The 19,490-nt window shown below is 41.3% G+C and overlaps 1 protein-coding gene across 4 annotated transcripts in view; it reads right to left on the bottom strand.

Moving 5' to 3' along the window:
* Positions 1 to 19,490, bottom strand: part of DGKH (diacylglycerol kinase eta) — a 267,641-nt gene that overhangs the window by 95,543 nt on the left and 152,608 nt on the right. For 3 of the 4 annotated variants that reach the window (XM_075918953.2, XM_075918954.2, XM_075918955.2), the window contains 2 exons: positions 11,428 to 11,532; positions 10,973 to 11,105 (listed from right to left, as the gene is read on the bottom strand). In XM_075918953.2, the coding sequence (XP_075775068.1) occupies positions 10,973 to 11,105; positions 11,428 to 11,532 (238 nt within the window). The remainder of the gene's footprint in view (positions 1 to 10,972; positions 11,106 to 11,427; positions 11,533 to 19,490) is intronic. The other variant, XM_014574199.4, reaches the window with a different exon arrangement.

The following is a 19,490-nucleotide window of genomic DNA, read 5'->3' as shown; positions in this document are numbered from 1 at the left end:
GGAGCAACCCAGCAGCACTCCAGGTGCTCTGCCCCAGGCGTCCCCAAGTCAGCTGCTGCTGAAACTGACCAGCGCTGACTACAGGAAGCCCGAGGCAGAGTTGCTCTGCCCCGGGATTACTGGAATCAGCTGCTGATCAGTTTCAGCAGCTGCTGACTTGGGGACGCTTGGGGTTCTTAAGTTGATTCTGTATGTAAGTCGGAACTGGCGGTCAGTTTCAGCAGCGGTTGAATCTGGACGCCAGTTCCGACTTACATACAGATTCAACTTAAGAACAAACCTACAGTCCCTATCTTGTACGTAACCCGGGGACTGCCTGTATTTGGAAAATCCTTAGTTGTTTTAATGTATTATATATATGCCTCTTGCATGTGGTTAGAGATTTTAAAAGTACAAATTTTATTTTGCTTGATGTCATTAGCATACTATGTAATCATATTGTACCAAACAGACTGATGGGTGACAGCTGAATTTTAATTTTAATTGAAGCATATAAGTTGATTCCATCTATAGAATTTTATATACATTACCTGCAATAATCATAAAATATGACCGCCATGGCAGTAGTGGTTTTGCAAATAAATATAACTACCAAATATTTTGGACCAACATTTGTCCAACCTTAAAAATTGCTATGTCCTGGCACTAAAGGAAATTCCTTATGCTCATTTTTATTTTTAATACCATTGAACCATTGCCAGATTACTTTTAAAAAATGAACATTGCTTTTAATCCTGCCTTTGGGCTGAGAGAACAGAAAGACATAGTAAAGGGCAGAAGAACAGAAAGAGTATTCCAGTTGCTCTCTAGCAGTCCCCATGGCTACTTCAAAAACAGCATTCATGGAATCTAGCGGTATCTATGTTCGCGCCTTGGAATAGGGACAGATTTTCAAAAGTACTCAGTACCCACAACAGGTGAGAGATTTTTAAAAGCTCCCCTTGAGACACAGAAATAAGGGCTAGATTCTCAAAGTGCTTAGCATTTAGCAGCTTCCACTGGACCAGCCTGGGGCAGACACTCCAGACCTTAGTTCAGCCTGGGGCAGAACTAAGTGTACCCCATGTGCTCAGCTCTCTTGAAAATTTACCACTTAATCAGGTGACTGAACGGGAGCTAAGCACTTCTGAAAACAGCCTTGACAGTGAGTGCTGAACACTTTTGAAGATTCCGCGCATACATGTGGGATCATGAAAACAAAAGCATCACTAGACACCGTGGTTCACACTTTTGTCACCTGCAGGCTGGTGTACTGCAAAATCACTGAGGACTAGATTGTAGAGTCAACCATAAGCCCTAAATAAGAACCAATATACAGTTGTGTTGCTTCAGAAGCAGACCAGAAATAAAATTAACTCAATCAAAATCTGGAGCCTTCTTCACCCTTGCTCCAGGGGGCATAAGCTGTGCTATATGTAAGCATACCACAGTTTCGTTTCCCCTGTACATCAGCTCAGCTGTGATGGCTGGCACATGGGTAGGGATGAGAGGCTTTTTACCACATCTCCCCATCCTTCAATGCAGGAGCCACAGAGGCGACTCTCATGTCTATATATAGACCTGTATTAGGGGTAGCCAATGCAGTAGGAGTGGACAATAATTTTTGGCCAGGGGCCACTTTAAAAATTTTTGAAGTGGCCCCTGGCCAAAAATTATTGCCCACCAATTTTTGAAGTGGCCTCGGGCTGCCCCCGAAAGGGAGGGGCATAAGTGGGAAGGGGTGGGGCCAGGATGTATCTGGGGTACCCCACCCACAGACCATGATTGGTCTGCGAGTGGGGGAGCCTCTTTGCCGCCCCCCCCTTCCTACGAGGCACCTATGTCGCTGGCAGGGCAAGAGGAGGCTTCGCACGCTCCCCCACTCCCAGACCAATCAGGACCTGGGGGTGGGGGAGCGCGCAAAGTCTCTTCCTGCCCTGTGAGGAGCACGTGGCACTTTGAAGAGCTGCATGCTCCTCACAGGGCCAGGGCAGAGAGAAGGAAGCTTCGCAGCTTCCCCACCCTCAGGCCTTGATTGGTCTGGGAGAAGAGAGCACACAAAGCCTCCTCCTGCCCTACCAGGAGCATGCATCACTTCAAAGTGCCCAGTTAGGGCTTGGAGACAGGGGAGCTGCACAAAGCTTCTTTCACCCTGCTCCCGCCCTGCGTGAGCATACAGCACTTTGAAGTGCCACGCACTCCTCACAGGATGGGGGGGGGGGGAACATGGTGGAGGAAACTTCACGCGCTCCTCTCACCCCCAGGCCAATCAGAGCTTGAGGGAGGGGGAGCACATGATGTCTCCTCCTGCCCTGCAAGGAGCACATGGCGCTTCGGAGTGCTGCATGGTCCTGCCAGGGCAGGAGGAAGTTTTGCACATTCCCCTGCCCCTAGACTCTAATTAGTCTGGGGGTGGGGGAGCAGTAGGGCTTCCGCAGGCCAGATCAACCTGCTTGGCCAGCTGGATCCAGCCCACGGAGACCCTTTTGCCCACCCCTGCCATACAGGAAAGTAAATGGATTCCTTGTGCCCCGTTACTCCTTTGTAAGCATGAAAAGGAAAATCCAGCTGAGCCCAGTATCTAAGTTTGAAAATGGAATCAATGCAAAGGCTCCTGGTCAGGCAGAATGCAGCAACAAACCTTCTCTAGTGGACAAGCTCTTGAGAGGATATCATACTGCAGTCTGATCCCTCCACTGACTGACAGTCTGCTTCTATTACCTGTTCAAGGCCTTGGCCCTGACCTACAAAATCATCAGCAACTCAAGACCAAGCTGTATCTTACATCAACATTACTAGTTAGACAGTTGTACCCTGGAACAATGCAGAGTATGGAAGCCTTGACAAACATCTAAGAGGCAGAGAAAGCTCTGGGAGGCAGAGAAAGCTCTGTTTGTAGAATGACTTTCCAGAAGAGATGAGACTAATCCAAAATATGATCACCTCTACAGTATGCTGCAAGGAAAGCATTTCTCAGCATACTTGGAATAATTTTAAACATATGTTTATATGTGTATATCTAAGCAGAATTTCCTAGAACCTTCAAAAGAAAAGGAATGAAGATGTCACAAAGTCCATTAGGAACTTGATATGCAGATCCATTCCACCTGGGAAGAACTTAGATACTTTAGTGATGTGAATGACATAGGCAGAGAATATGTCCTCATTTCATTACAGTTCGGTGGAAGAGCAACCATCCAATCAGATAGTATGACTCTAGAACCAATGTCTTGTCAACCTGGATAGCTCACTGCCTAATTGGCTATAGCTATGGGTGCCAATTAGGACTTGCAAATTCAGACTCAAGGCCAACCAAAAAGTAACTCAAACCTACCTATCCCTAGCATTCCAGTAAAAAGGCAAGGACCAAGAGAAAATACCCTGGTAAGTGGCAGCTCTCAAGTGCACTCTGAATACCTTGCCTCTTATCCATCTTCATATAAGACTGCCTAAAGAGAGTTACAAATATAAACCCATCCAGCAGCATGCAACAATGCTTGCCATTCTGTACACTAAGCACTGTCCAAAATGAGTTTGGTGGGAACAAGGACCTCTGTAAAAGAACAAATGCATAATGGTGAAGAAAACTTGCAATGTCAGAAGCCTTTACAAATAGATTTTTTTTAAAATTATTAATTAGTTTATAGTGTCCCTTTTGTTAGTCCCACCATTTTAAAGGTAAGATTTATAAAGAAAAGTAGAATTCAACCAGAACTAACAGAGAGATTTGCAAATGTGACATTTTAAGCACTCCTATCTCAAATGATACTAGGGCTGATAAATAAATGAGGTATGATACCAAAAACCATCCATAGCATCCAGTTATATTTCTGGATGTCAGTGACAATTTTATGATAAAACTTAAAAGGAAAGGAAAAATGCAGCCAGTAAGAAACCAGGCTATTAAAAAATATACAGTATAATTTGTAAAAGTATAAACTGTCTGGTAAAGTGCTCTGATTAACTGTAATATACAACATTTCCCCCTTAAAAGCAAAAGCAATCAAGTAGTCAACTTATCACAGTTGCACCAACATCTGTTGCCAGATACAATAAATAAAATCTATAGCAATTATTAGGTATAGTAGAAATAAAGTTAATGGAATAGACCATTGTCGTGGGATCTTTTATTTTGAAAATAACCATCTTTGTTATAACATGGGTTTGCGTTAAAGATGTTTCATTTTCTTGACCGATTTATTAATTATACTGCATTGAAAAAATTTGCATGCCCTGCCAAGCCTCTCTCTATCATCTTGCAAGGTTTCTTTTTGGTAGTTTTCAAAGAACATCTGCTTACTTGGAATGTTTTCCTGATTTCAAAAGCTAAAGCCAAACTTTTGAAACTGACAAGGAGATCGCTGTTCTAGTACCCATAGTTTATGTTGTCAAGAAACAAACAGTTGTCCTGTGAGAGTCCACGGAACCTGTTATTTTGTTTTCAAGAATACAGGGCTTAAAAATCCACACTGAAAATAGTGTCAAACACTGACATGAAAACAATGACATTCAAAGCATTCCAATTGCAGTCTGTATGAGGTAAACTTGTTCAGGAAAATAATTCAAAGATCCCTTGTTAGTTTTCTCATTGTCATGTAAATTTAGTCAGCCAACAACAAAATACTTATATATCACACACACAAAAACCATGCTAAAAACATTAAGGTTGAATTGTCAGGCCCTCAAATGCCACAATTAAGGTTGCCTCTGCAACCTTAATTTGATTCCCTTGTCCATATGTATTACAAAACAGTCTAACTATAAAATCATATACTATTTTTCCCCAGAAGGTCCCTGGTCTTATTCAGTGTGCAAGATGGATAGTGTACAAATAATGAACAGTTATTCATCTCATTTTTTTGTGTGTAAGAAAAATAAAGGTTGAAAGTGTTTCATTTGCATGGAAGCTTTTAATTTACCAGATATGTCTAACATTGAATTATCAATGTCAGCTCTGTTATGAAAAATATATGAATTCTCTCTGCAATGCTACATTCTGAACTAAATCTTTGCTGAGTTTATTTCTATTTAGCATACGCATAAGAGCAATATTCCTTAAAGACTGATATGGACAGGAGTATAAACGTGCCTAAACTTATTAGTGGGGAGTGACTGAGGCTAAGAAGCATTCTTAGGTTCTGTGGGTTATTATGAGTCTTTGTCTGAAAATGTCCCTCCACTTAATCAACCTTCTAAATTCAAAATTCCTAAGTAAGGCAGACTCTACAACTTTAAGGGAAAGAAGTTCTGAAGGATGGGGAATGAGAACTTTCACTGAATTCAAATTATTCTCCACAGAATTCCAAAGCAAGACATATCATGTAATTTGTCTTTATTACTAATGTCTGTGCACAATTTTGCAATAGGCATCAGTATATTATTTATACTAGCTAGATGCAAATCTTGACTTGCAGGCATCACATATTTAGTGGAACAATGCTGATAATTGGAGATAGTATATGCAGAAGAGATAAAAAGGAAAAAACTGTATACGTAGCACTGTATCTCAGAAGTATTTTTGAGCTACAACTAAAGAGGAAAAACACCTGTGGACATCTGCTTCAGACCAGCAGGACTGGAGGGAATGAAATATTACTGAACCATTTCTCAAAGGTCTTTAAGCTGCAAGATACTGAGACAATTGTGTTTATCTACAAGGTAACATATACAGCTAATCATAAATCAAAAAATACAAACAATCTAAGTTACGCAGAAGACAATTCTTGTGCCAGAAAGCAGGAACATCAATAAGAAGGAAGACAACCTGGATCTACTGATAAGGAGAAAAATAAAAAAACCTGAGTAGATGTAAATAACAGGAAAGCCTGTAACCAGTAACCATGCACTAATTTAGCATAAAAATAAATGGATTCACAGATTACAGAAGTACTGTAAATGGGTATCACATTTCAGGCATGACCATTGTAGCAAATTTAAAAAAATGAATAAGATGTAATGAGAAGAAGTGGCTTCGAAGAAGTCTAGGTTACTTTTAAGACATATATACTCTACATTATCTCTGGTAAAAAAAAAAAAAGAGAGAAGTACATGGTATTTCAAGAGCAGGTAAAGCAATATGACATTTTTTAAATGTTCTGGAAACACAAACAAACAAAGGAGACAACAAAGCAAGGACTTTGTCATGTAGGACTTGCAAAAGAAAGCATGGGTAGGCAAAAAACGAAAAAGAGCTTGTTAGCCAAATAAATTAAAGGGATTAACTGTGGCTTTTACTGGTACACAGTTTCAGGGGGTGAGGAGAGACTACTGTAAAACTAAAGAAGAGAGGCAATCCAAAGATACAATAAGAAGATTAATTTAATGATTAGTTGAGATACTTTTCTGAAATTTGCCTTCAAGATTAGATTAGATTAGATTAGATTAGATTAGATTAGATTAGATTAGATTAGATTAGATTAGATTAGATTAGATTAGAAAGGAAGACCCTGTAAACATAAATTAAGAACAGGTGAAAGAAAATTTGAATATACATAAACCAGTCCAGATTACATGCATTCTAGATTCCAAAGGATATTAGGAAACAAATTACTCTACCACTAAAATCATGGAGAAATTGAAACGTAACAGAAAATTAAAATAATGTAATATTAGTTTTACAAAAGGGAAAAAGTGATCCTGATAATTACCATCATGTAAACGTAACAGATCATTAAGAAGCAACAAAAAAAAAGAACTGAAAAGCTAGAGGACAATGGACTACAAGCATTCAAATAACAGAATCAGAGTGGATAGAACAAATACACAAGTTTAGCAAAACTCTTGCTAGACAAAACTTAACCCTTTTTATTAAATAAGTACAATATTAGCTCTTGAAGGAACACAGTAGATGCAATACATTTGAATTATGCTTAAGCACTAGATCGTACTTCAAAAAGATAATGAATGACTGAAAACTGTCTGAATGACTAGGGAAATTAAAAGGGAAATGAGAAACAGCTGTGGCAGTGGAAGTGGAAGTCAGCTACACCATCTCTAACTTCTGTGATATATATGATCCCCAATGAGATTACATAGATTCCTGAGGCTCTGTGCTGGTGCAGATTCCCAAGCTGCACTGCTGACCCTGCCAGGAAGAAGCAAGTAGAGTGGAGGCACTGCCAAATAAATTCATATGGGGAAAAAAAAGAAGTTGTCCACTCAGCAGGATGCTGAAGAACCTAGGCCTGCCCATCAAAATCCATAAAGAGTCTGGCACTAAATAATATAACTGGAGATTTCTACATAGGAGATATTGTAACCCACTTTGTTAGTTGCAAGGAGTGGAAAGGCCACCATAAATACACTAGCACATGAAAAGAAGGGAATTATCTTATCAAGTGGAAGACCAGTGCTAACAAGGCCAGTTCAATCAGAACGGATGTGACCCACTCTCAACAGTTGATGAGATGTAAATACAGAGAGGGAAAATTCTTTTTGTAGAGAGCCAGCCTTCCCAGTCCTTATTCAAATCCAGATTAGTACTGTCAAGTTTACAACTGAATAGCAGCTCTGCAGTTTCTCTTTGAAATCTGTTTTTGGGGGGTTTTTTTGTTTTGTTTTTTGAAAGATGGCCCTTTTAAATCTCTCACTGAGTGTCCAAGGCAAATGAAGTGTTCTCCTGCTGGTTTTTGTATATTACCATTCTTGATGTCTGATTTTGTATCCATTTATTATTTGGAAACTGTTCAGTTTGGCCAATGTACCTGGCAGAGGGGCATTGCTGGCACATAAAGGCATACATCACCAGTGAACAAACCTCTGTCAGTGTAACTGATGTGATTAGGTCTTATGATGGTGTCGCTTGAGTAGGTATGCGAGTAGCGTTGGCAACAGGGCTTGTTGCAGGGATTGATTGCTAGATTAGTGTTTCCGTGGTGTGGTGTATACAGGCAGTCCCCGAGTTACGCGGATCCGACTTATGTCGGATCCGCAGTTACGAACGGGGATTTTCTCGCCCCGGAGGACTGGAGCGGCGGGACGCCTGCTCCCACCGCCCGCCTCCTCCAGGGCGAGAAAAGCTGCTCCCCGTCTCCCTGGTCTGCTGGGGGAGCCAGCAGACCAGGGAGACGGGGAGCAAAGCGGCGGAGGACCCGGGGCCGGACCCGCAGCGCTTCCAGCTGATCTGGAAGCGGCCGCGGGTCCGGCTCCGGGTCCTCTGCGGCTTTGCTCAGCGTCTCCCTGCTCTGCAGACCAGGGAGACGCTGAGCAAAGCCGCAGAGGACCCGGGTCCGGACCCGCGGCGCTTCCAGCTGATCTGGACGCTGAGCAAAGCCGCGGAGGACCCGGGTCCGGACCCGCAGCGCTTCCAGCTGATCTGGAAACGGCTGCGGGTCCGGCTCTGAGTCCTCCGCCGCTTTGCTCAGCGTCTCCCTGGTCTGCAGACCAGGGAGACGCTGAGCAAAGCCGCGGAAGACCCGGGCCGGACCCGCGGCGCTGATCTGGAAGCGCCACGGTCCGGCCCGGGTCCTCCGCCGCTTTGCTCCGCGTCTCCCTTGTCTGCTGGGGGGGGGAACGCAGCTAGTCCACCCCCCCCCCCCCCCAGCAGACCAGGGAGACGTGGAGCAAAGCCCGGGGCCTGTGGTGGAGCAGGTGGGGCGCTGCCGGTTGGTCCCGCAGCACCGCTCCTTGGCGCTACTGGACCAACCCGGCAGCACCCCAGCTGCTCTGCCCCAGGCGTCCTGATTCAGCCGCTGCTGATCAGTTTCAGCAGTGGCTGCATCAGGACGCCTGGGGCAGAGCAGCTGGGGTGCTGCTGGGTTGGTCCAGTAGCGCCGAGGAGCGGCCACATTACTGGACCAACCCAGCAGCACCCGAGCTGCTCTGCCCCAGGCGACCCCAAGTTAGCCGCTGCTGAAACTGACCAGCGGCTGACTACAGGAAGTGATCAGTTTCAGCAGCAGCGGACTTGGGGACGCCTGGGGTTCTTAAGTTGAATCTGTAAGTAAGTCAGAACTTGTGTCCAGATTCAGCCGCTGTTGAAACTGATCAGTTTCAGCAGCGGCTGAATCTGGATGCCAGTTCCGACTTACATACAGATTCAACTTAAGAACAAACCTACAGTCCCTATCTTGTACGTAACCCGGGGACTGCCTGTAGTTGCTAGTGAGTATTTATTCAGGTTGGGGGCTGTTTGTAAGTGAGGACTATCCTGCATCTGTAAAAGTGAGGGATCATTTTCCAGAATAGGTTATAGATCATTGATGATAACCTGGAGAGATTTTAGCTGGGGGCTGTCGGTGATGACCGGAGGTGTTCTGTTATTTTCCTTGTTGGGCTTGTCCTGTAAGAAGTGAAAATACTAATAGAGCTACTCCTCTGATACTTGTTGGGATCCCATCTTTTAAACACAGACCTTAAATTTACACCTGCTGATTTCTCAGGGAAACTGAGTAAATTCCCAAAATGGATTACCAGAAGAAGCCTAAGCAGACCCAGAACAACACTTTAGCAAGTACATTAGTGAGCATGAATAGGAAGGTAGAAAAATTGAAGATGACATTGCTCATGTCAGAAAATGGGGAACCCTGCAAGCAGGCCTGAGACTTACCCACCCCCAGCCAGTCCTGCCCTTTCCCAGGCCTAAACTGTTCCAAAAATGGCTTCTCCTCTCTGCTGAGCTCCCCGGGAAGGGTGTCTCACTCTTTATTGGTTGCCAAGGAGACTCTGAGTCTGTTCTTGCTCCCAATATCTTTCAGGGACAGTGTGTCTCTCCCTAAACTACCAGCGCACAGAACCCCAAGAACCTAGGTAATCTCCTTGAGGTTTACACATATATTCATATCAATGTCGAGGAACAGTTTTCCCTTACTTGATGCCTTCAGATGGTGAGCACTGAAGGGCAGGACCTAACACAGCTTTAGCACAGTTGCCAGTTAGAAAGCACTGCATACAGATAACAGGATCAGAATTCCACAGGTAGTTAACATACAACTTAAAATCTATTTCTGAATAATCAATTGTGAAATAACATATATTTACATTATTTCACAGCAACAAGAGTTTACTGGGCAGTTAACTATTTTATAATTAAAGGTCTAGCCATCATTATAAAAAGTGTTTACAATGTATTTTTCTTCCCAGTGAGAAAGCAATACCAAAACTTATGAGTGTCATATACATTCCATAAGAACACATACGATGCTTCACTTATTACTATCTTCCAGGAAACAAAGTAGACATATCACCACCTTTCACAAAAGTTACAGTGGAAAAAAGCCAATACAGGATAAAATAAAACTGAATATTTTCAAGATTATTACAGAAATTTGCCTGTACTGTATCATTTCTAGTTTAACACTGAACCTTTAGGAGCATCCCATTTTTTCATTTATGTTGGATATTAGTTCTTTAATTATCAAATTAGGAAAAAGATATAAATGATTTTTTATGCATTATATGGATCAGTGAAAAAGCACATTTTACCCTCCCTGCCTGTACTGCAGTATCAGTCAGCAGCAAGAAAGCAGCAAAATCAGGCAAAAACTGGGAGGAAAGTGGTCATGGGCCAAATAAGGAGTTAATTGTTGTTCCAGATTTTTGCCAATGAGAGACTAACTTAATTCTATTTTTTCCTCTTCTCTGTTAAAGGAATGCTGTATTAACTCTGAAACCAGAGGAAAGAAAATGTTGCATTTGGGCTCCAAATCATTTTTCAAGTTCAAATCAAAGTACTGTAATTTCATCTTCTCCCAAAAACCTTACACTCAGGCAAGCACATATAAAAAAAACAAAACCAAAAGGAAAAATATTCCTGATATTTGTAGCATGAGAAACATTTTATAATGAGTTGAACTAGAAAACAGTATCCAGTCTATGACTAACATGTAATATTAATATTGTTAGCCTTTATTCTAACCAACAGAAATGTCCTTTCTACAGCTGCGAGTGAGTTTCTTCTCACTCCATAGCATTTTCAGCATTGTTACCTGCCTATGGACTTCTATTTTTGTATTAGCTTATGGGGACATTGTAAGGAAAAATATGTTGACTTTACCTTCACAAGACAGGCCATGAGAAGTGACTCCAGAGAGGCTCTCTCTGCACACATTACAGAAGGTAGGTCGGGCATGGGAGCAGGCGTACCAGTTATGCATCCCTGAGAAATGTTCCACATTAAACTGTGCGGTCTAGTAAAGGAGAAGTTAAGACAAATTTGCAAGTACAGAACACAGCTACAGAAACTGAAAGTACTTAGGAGCTCCATATTTATGCTGGAAAATTCAATGTGGACAAGTATATTGAAAGGAGACTAAAAGCTACCTCAGAACAAGAGCATAGTACCACAAACTGAACTAGAAAAATAAAGGTTCAAAACTGATTAACCTAACAGGTTTTTCACACTCCACAAGACTGTATGTCTTGGTTTCTGTGTACTGTAGAGCTTAGTATGTTAAATCAATATTTATCCTGAAAGAACAACAACATATATTGAAAGGGATATTATCTTACCTCATAATGTTCTCTGGACTGTACAGACTTCAGTGAGCTGATCCAGTCCTCCATCTCTTTTCTGTTCTCAGCACACAATATTAGCCTCCGGAATGGAGTTATTATCTGAAAGAGACTCCTCAATTTAATGATTCTGAATTTCATAAATAGGAGATATCATTACAGAATGCAACATCTGACAAGCCAATTTTTCTCTGTGATGATGCGAGTGAAATGCACACCCAAAATCTGTATGATTATGAAAACCTAGAATATCGATGAGCTGTGTTTTTTAAATCACTATCTTAAAATGGCAACATGAACTTTTCCCATTTTAAATTCTCTGGATTTATATCAGGATTTCATATAAACCTTTTAAAATATATACATTGATGTCTCTTTTTCAGCTCTTTATTCATAAGTAAATGTAAAACTCCCTGTGAAGCTCTAAAATTGCTAATAAATCTTTCTATAAATTATTTTAAACAGATGTCAGTTCTATTTCATAACAACATTATAGCAACTGCAAAATCTATAATTACTGTAGACAAAGACAAATCATATTGATAAACAAAAGACAGAGATTCATAAACATTCCCGCATTTCTCACTCCTACATGGTGATGACATTGTATTTACATAACTGTGGTAACCAAATATAAAAAATTGATTTATGAGTTAATATAGGAATATGCCTACACAAGCTGTACAATCAAAAGGTACCAAGCAAAAAACAAATAGCTCAAACCCTATGCAATGGTGCCTATGCAGTGCTTCAGTGCACTCCTGGAACAGGTTGATGTTGTGCAGGGTTCAGTAGTCTGGATTTAGATCTCAAGGCACTGTGTTCATCTTGAAATCTGAAGACTGCTGAATCTTGTAGATTCAAAGTAAAGGCATTTTTTCTTCCCCCACTAGTAGATAAATAATTAAAAATAACAGCAAGGAACCAAAAACTATCAGCTAACTCCCACAGATATTATTTTGAGCACTGCACTAAAATAGATATTGTAGTTGCTTTGAGAACAATGAAGGAATTTAAAATAAAAATCGAAGTACTAACAGGAAGAGTCATTTGTTTCTTCTGCCAAAATAAAAAAACCCAACTAAAACAGTGTTCAGTCTGGAGATAGATTTCATTGTCCACCGCCTACATTTGCAAATTATCTAAGTAAAAGCATAAACCACAGGAAAACTGCTAATTTTCTCTCACTTGGTGTTATAACATTCTTGTAACATTTACAATACATACATTATTAATAAGTAATCATTTGCAACTGTTTTTACTCACACGGTCACCACCAGATATCTTCTGTTCCTGGTTTGTGCTACACAGTTCTTCATTAAACTGAACTGCTCTTTTAATATATCTGACAAGCAACCTAACTGAAATACAGCAGACTACAAGTCACATGGAAGGGCAGCACGAACCTTTGAGCTTTTTTTTTTTTTTAATGTACAAGCTACACATGAAACTGAAGGATTCCACTCTGTTTTCTATTTCTTTCAGTCTTTGTTTTTTGATAAAAACCAAACTATCTACTTCTTTCCTCAATAATAGTTAATGCAAAGAGCAATGCTTCTCTCATTAATTAAGAGCCAAATGGATGTTTTATTACTTCAAAATGTTTCTCTATGACAGCTCATCAAATGAAGCTCAAAGAAGCCATTAAACCATAATATGATCCTGACTCCAACAACAAGTGCCAGGCTTCATTAAACTCCTAGTTTGTACAAATACTTCCCGCAGCCTTTATTTCCCACTATACTGTATGACATCATAATACAAATACTCTTTTATAGGTTTAAAATAAGGACAAGCCTGTTTGGATCACACAGCTAGGTCAGAGCATTTCATGTCAATTTCTGCCTTTTGACTACTAACAGACAATAGTGAAACACATTTAATCTGCAAATACATTGAACTACCTTTGCTCCTTAAAGTTCTTCTTAGGAAAGCCTTGATCATCTTTCAAAAAAATATAGATCAAATGCATGTATTACTGATTTCTTATCTTTAGTAATATCATTTACATAAAATCCTGTAATTGAAAGAGTCAAAAATTCTCTTTGCCAAATAACTAATATGTATAACCATACCAGATATTCCTATAACAATGTGGATTTTATTTAATATTTGTTCAAATCAGTTCTAGGAGGTAGTAGCAGAGTCATTAAGTTATACAACTGATGACTACATATGACTGTTAGATAAATTATTATTAGAGCTACTAAAATAAACTGGAAAGTTGGAAGAGCCCCACATATTTGTAGGTACAGGACGTATATGGCTATGAAGACTAATCTACTTGTATTTTTTCTGCTTCACAAACATCCAACAAGCAGCTTCAAGTTTCAGTCTGGTTATTGTAAGGGCCAGACATACAAAACAAAAAGAAAACAACCTGATGTAATATGAGATTAGGGATGAAAAATCTCGTTTAATTGGTTATTTGGTTAAACATATTGTTTAACTGGTTAACTGATTAAAGGGAAAGGGGGGAGGGGGAAGGAGTGTCTGGAGCAACCCCTGTCTGTGGCAGGCACCCTGCAGTGCTGGAGCAGCCCTCTGCCCCCAGCAGGCAGGGAGCTGCTCCAGCACCCACTGGTTAACCGGTAACACATTCACATTTCTATATGAAATAAAAATACCCATTCTAGAATAACATTGAGCTTCTGACCTCAAACCTAGAGAAGCAATGAAGACATGAGTTCAGGTTCTTTCCATTTTTAAGGGATTCTCCTGAGATGACAATGATCTTACAAATACCCCATCCCCACTCTTTTCCATTTACATTGAAGGCACTTCTATACAGAAACACTCACAAAAAGTAAGTTGAAACAACTACATTTAATTAAATTCAAAGTGCATTAACACTCTGTGTGGATGTTTTAATTGAGAAATATAGTAGTCTTAGTTCACTTTATCTTCCATGATCTAGTTCTTTTTTTGAGCCTTGATATAATCTTGGCGTTCACAACAAATTCTGGCAAGTAGCTCCACAGGAGAGGGGCTGCTGTGTGAAGAAATAGTACTTTGAAGTAGGAATAAGAGATCCTCCGGAAAAGGGCTTTATTCCGGAGGATTGCGCCAGTCTAGACGCTTTTTTCCGGCTTTTCCCCAAGCCGGAAAAAAAGCGGCGGCCATGTTTATTTAAATCCCGCGGGGGATATTTAAATCCCCTGCGGATTTCCCTATTCTGAAGTTTGAAATTGACATGCCTCTTCCGGAGAAGGAGCCAATGTAGACGTAGCCCCCTTCAGTGCCCCAGAGTTGCAATGTCTCACTGACTGAAAAGCCTAAATCTCAGAGCCCTAGGCTACGCAAGGGAATTATTTCAAAATAACAAGCAGAGGGTCCATATAACCAAGCCCATTATTTCAAAATAACTCCTGCTTTTCATGAGGAATAACACTTATTCTGAAACTGTTAATTTGAAATAGCATTAGTGTGGACGCTCAGCTGCTGTTGTTTCAAAATAATTGGTCTCCAGAGGCCTCTCACAGCTTTACTTGTTGACAACTCCAATGCTCCCATTCTTCTTCAGAGTTTAAAGCTTCAGGCAGAAGGGCTTGTGGCACCAGGACAGCAATGCTAGCTCCGTGCCACACAGCACCCTTCACTGGAGCCATGTCAGACCCCAGGACTCCTTCTGTGCCTCCCATGGCTGCCAGCACTCCCGCAGCACCCTCTGATGCCATTGGCCAGGGACAAAAGATGGCACCGGCCTGGATTAGTGCAGAGATCCTGGACCTCACTGAGGTCTAGAGGGAAAAGACCAACATCCAATATCTCTGCACCAAGAGGAGGAATACCGACATGAAGAAAGGACACGTGGATACTGGACCAAGTCTGAATGAAAATAAAAGAACTCCAACAGACCTACACTAAAGCAAGGGAGGAAAATGGTCATTCTGGGGTGGCACCACACACCTGCCACTTTTATGAGCAGCTGGATGCCGTCCTGGGAGGGGAGCCAGTCACCTCTCTACCTCCCCATCGCCTTTGACTCCAGACAGGACATGCTCGTTGTCACCCTCCACGAGGGTGGGGTTGTGGAGGACGAGGAGGAGCAGGCCAACCAAGACATCATGCCTGCCAGCCAGGAGCTGATCCTCAGTCTGGAGCTGGTTTCATCCCTTACCCCCCCAGATGTCTCCCAGGGCTCAGACAATCCCAGAAAAGGCAGAATAGTTATTTCAGGAGTTATTATTTTGAAGTAAGTTATTTCAAAATAATTTCCTAGTGCAAACATGCCCAGATGGGGCAGTAATTGGAGAAGGAGGTGGTATCATAATAGGCTCTTAAAGCAGTTGTGAGGCACCACATGGGGCAAAGAGTGGTTGCGGATGAGGAAAAGGAAATGTTAGAAGCTGCAAATAAAGGATTAAAAAACAATAATAGGAGACGAAAGAGTAAGTGTTCTCCCCTTCTGCAAGGGTTTCAAGAAAAGAGGATTTTCACACAGGCTGATATTGGGATTTTTGAAGTTTTCTAAAGCACGCACCTAAACACATACCCCAAGCAATATATATACTGTGTCCAATTCCTTGGAAATTGGAGAGTCATCTTTTATTCTGCCAGTCTGATTTTTCACCTAAAAGTACCGGGATCAAATTCATCCCACATGTAAGGAGGTGAAGTGTCCATTAAATTCAGTTTGAATTGCACCTGCTTCTACCTGGGCTAAATCCAGCCATTGGATTCTGTACATTCCTCAATCCAAAGTGTTTATATTATAAAAGATAAGCTAAGAATTGTAAAATGTAATAGAGATTATCAATTTAATTTAATTTTTTAAAATAGCATATTGCACAATTCTTCAAGGAACTTGTTACATAAGATTCCCAAAGGCCTTATGTATGACTCAGTTTCACAATGCCACAGTGGAGTGAGGTTATCATTACAACGTCGTGCTTATATACAAACACAGACTTTAATCCATTTTCCAATGGTCATTGTTCATCTTAAGTCAAAGGCCTTTATAAGGTAGATAATTTATAATTCATAGACTGTAACCCATGTCAATGTATGTAGATTAACTGGTTCATTTGGCCTCTGAGATGGGGTGGAAGCACTAGATATTATCACTACATATTTCAGACTGAGTTTATATAAAATGATGTCTAGCATATTTACACACTTCCACAAAATACAACATAATATGATATTGTAATTATACTGTCAATACAGTAGTAAGAATGCTAACTCTTTGCAGGTCTTCTGGAATTCTGAATATGATTTGCAGTTTCCCACCTTGGTGTGATCATACTCACAGCTTAATTTTTATTGTCTTAGCCTATCCTGTCTTAAGAGTGATCGTAATACCATAAAACTACTGCCATCATAGTTTTGAAACTTGGTATATCAGGAATGCTGACTGATTAAGTAGTAAAATTAAAAACCAATTCAGAAAGCACAAACATGGCATATGCTAATGAAGAAATTAGCTGTGTATAGCTCAGAGGGGATTACAATAGTGATGGCAAAATATTAAACTTCTGGGAACACGATATTTATATTGAAAAGCTTTACAATGCTTTACATTACTATTAGTAGGCACATTACACTAATATCACTTAACATGGCCAATCTTATTTATTTAATATTCACTATAACAACACTGATCACAAGCAGCCTGTTTGTTCCTTATATGGTTGTCATAATTATTCTAATTTAGCAGTAGTTCATTATTAAATTGATGCTTAAAGTGTTACTATTATATTTAATATTCTCTATTTGTACTAGGAAGAGGGAGAAAACACATTCATCATTCATTCCCTTGGCACAGGCTGTCACAGTTAGTGGGCTAGCTGCACACTGTTCTGTCTCGGGAGTCTCTCTGAGTACATCTCCTACAGGCCTGAGGCCTTAACATATTCTGGAATTATCCTGGGATGACATTACATAATTCATCTATCCTCAGATCAGAACCTCAATTATAGCCCCCTGCTAACTAACTATAACTTAGTTAGCAGGTCCAACAGGGACTGGACTTTGCCAGGATTCCAGTTTGGGAGGCTGTGATAGAATATGTTTGCAGCAATATAAAAATGGCTTCTTCAAAACAAAGCATGATTTATTTTGCCCAGAAGGTATGCAGCACTTAGAAATGTAGACTTAAAATAACTAAGAGTCCTACACACATATTTCCTTAGCTAAGCTGAGCCTTTTCACCTATAGCTCAGGAGGATCTGGCTTATTCCCATCTTTGAGTGGGGAGAAACAGCATACATTGGTCAGACTAGTCCCTATGTGCAGAGACAGATTAAGGTTTCCTTGGGTCTTAGGCCAGAATGAGTGAGGGAGCCCTCCACTCCCACTGCCTGTTCTGCCCCTTTTCCTGGGCCCTCACCTGTTCCAACCTGCCCCTCTCCCGCAGACCCTTTTCCACCTCTCTTCCCCCTCCTCACTGCAGCCCAAATCCAGAGGAGCTGTCACTATGACACAGCCCCAAGGACTGAGAGTTTCTCCACTCCCAGGGCCACAACAGAGGTCTGGGTGCTGGGGCTTCCCCTGCCACTCCCCACACCACTGCGAAGGATGGTAAGTGTCATGGATGGTAAAGGGGCAGGGCCCCAGGCATCAGGAGGCTTTCCCCATCCTGGAATTGGGGGTGGGGCTATCACCATCCTGGGATTGGGGGCTACTGGGGACAGAAGTGCTTCACTTTTCCCCCTGCTGCTGATGGGGACAGCAGCTGCTGGGAGGTGAGGAGTCTTCCCCCATCCTGTGGCTGCTGCTAAGAAGCGAGGTCAGGACATGGGTGCTTCTGGGAGCCCTCCAATTGGCTGGGGCAGTGACTAATCTGCTACCGCCTCTATCAGCCACTCTGTTAGCCTTTTCACTGACACTTTCTGGCTAACCTCTGACTAAATTCCCCCCTCTCCCCCAATCTTTAACATATCATGTGGTTTTGATCTCCAGATTCTCAGCACCAGCAAACAGCCCCATTGCCACAATCTGGGCTGAGGAGCTCCTCTTCACAGTTATAAACCTTGCTATAGTTTAAGGGAAAGATTCTTATCTAGGCCATTCATTTTTCTTTTCCTGGGTTTCTTGATGAGATAAATAAAAGGAGGCTATAGAAGGGTGTTAAGCCTATGAAGCCAGGCAAATAACAATATCGAATTAAAGGAGGAAACAGATTAAAAAAAGTAATACAGACATTTTTCCAGTTAGTGTCACGGCCCATGTGGATTTGTAAAGGTAAACCACCATACAGAGTCTGAATATAGCATTGGATAGATAAAAGCAATGATTGTATCCATTCTAGCCATACAAAACACAGAAATATCCCACTGATTTTTTCATTGTATTAGGGTGCAATCGTTCAGGGAAAAATAATCGGCAAATATCAAAAGTAAGCTCTAAAAATGCTACTACAATAAACCATATCTCTGTTTCTCCGCTCCAGTATAAAGTTTCTCTACGTTCTGAAAAGACTAGCCTCAAGTAGCTTAGGAGGCTTAAGTGAGAAGCAGGAAGCCTAATGGTTAGAGCAGGAGATCTGAAAATGATTCTTGCATTCTTCTTAAGAGTCTGCCACTAACCTACTGAATGACCTTAAAAACTGAGTCATTGTATAAGTATAAAAATATCCCTTAAATGAGTAATTTTCCTTATCTATATTACTTACAGCTCATTTCTCTCAGCTGACTAAAGGAAAACAGATTAGAGAGTTTCATTTTTTTTAAATAGTTTAATACATTTTCTTTCAGTCTCTCAAGGTATGTCTACACTACAAAGTTAATTCGAACTAACAGACGTCAGTTCGAATTAACTTTGATAGGTGCTACACTAGCGCTCCGCTAGTTTGAACTTAATTCGAACTAGCGGTGCGCTTAATTCGAACTAGGTAAACCTCATTCCATGAGGACTAACGCCTAGTTCGAACTAGCTAGTTCGAATTAAGGGCTGTGTAGCCACTTAATTCGAACTAGTGGGAGGCTAGCCCTCCCCAGCTTTCCCTGGTGGCCACTCTGGGCACCACCAGGGAAACTCGTCTGCCCCTCTCCCGGCCCCGGAGCCCTTAAAGGGGCACGGGCTGGCTACGGTGCCTGTGCCAGGTGCAAACCTGCCAG

The sequence above is a fragment of the Pelodiscus sinensis genome, chromosome 1, assembly GCF_052426305.1.
Source record: "Pelodiscus sinensis isolate ZL-2025 chromosome 1, ASM5242630v1, whole genome shotgun sequence".
In the NCBI taxonomy this organism is placed as follows: Eukaryota; Metazoa; Chordata; order Testudines; family Trionychidae; genus Pelodiscus; species Pelodiscus sinensis.
Note: the sequence above shows the minus strand (reverse complement) of the source record. Positions and strands in the feature narration are given on the sequence as shown.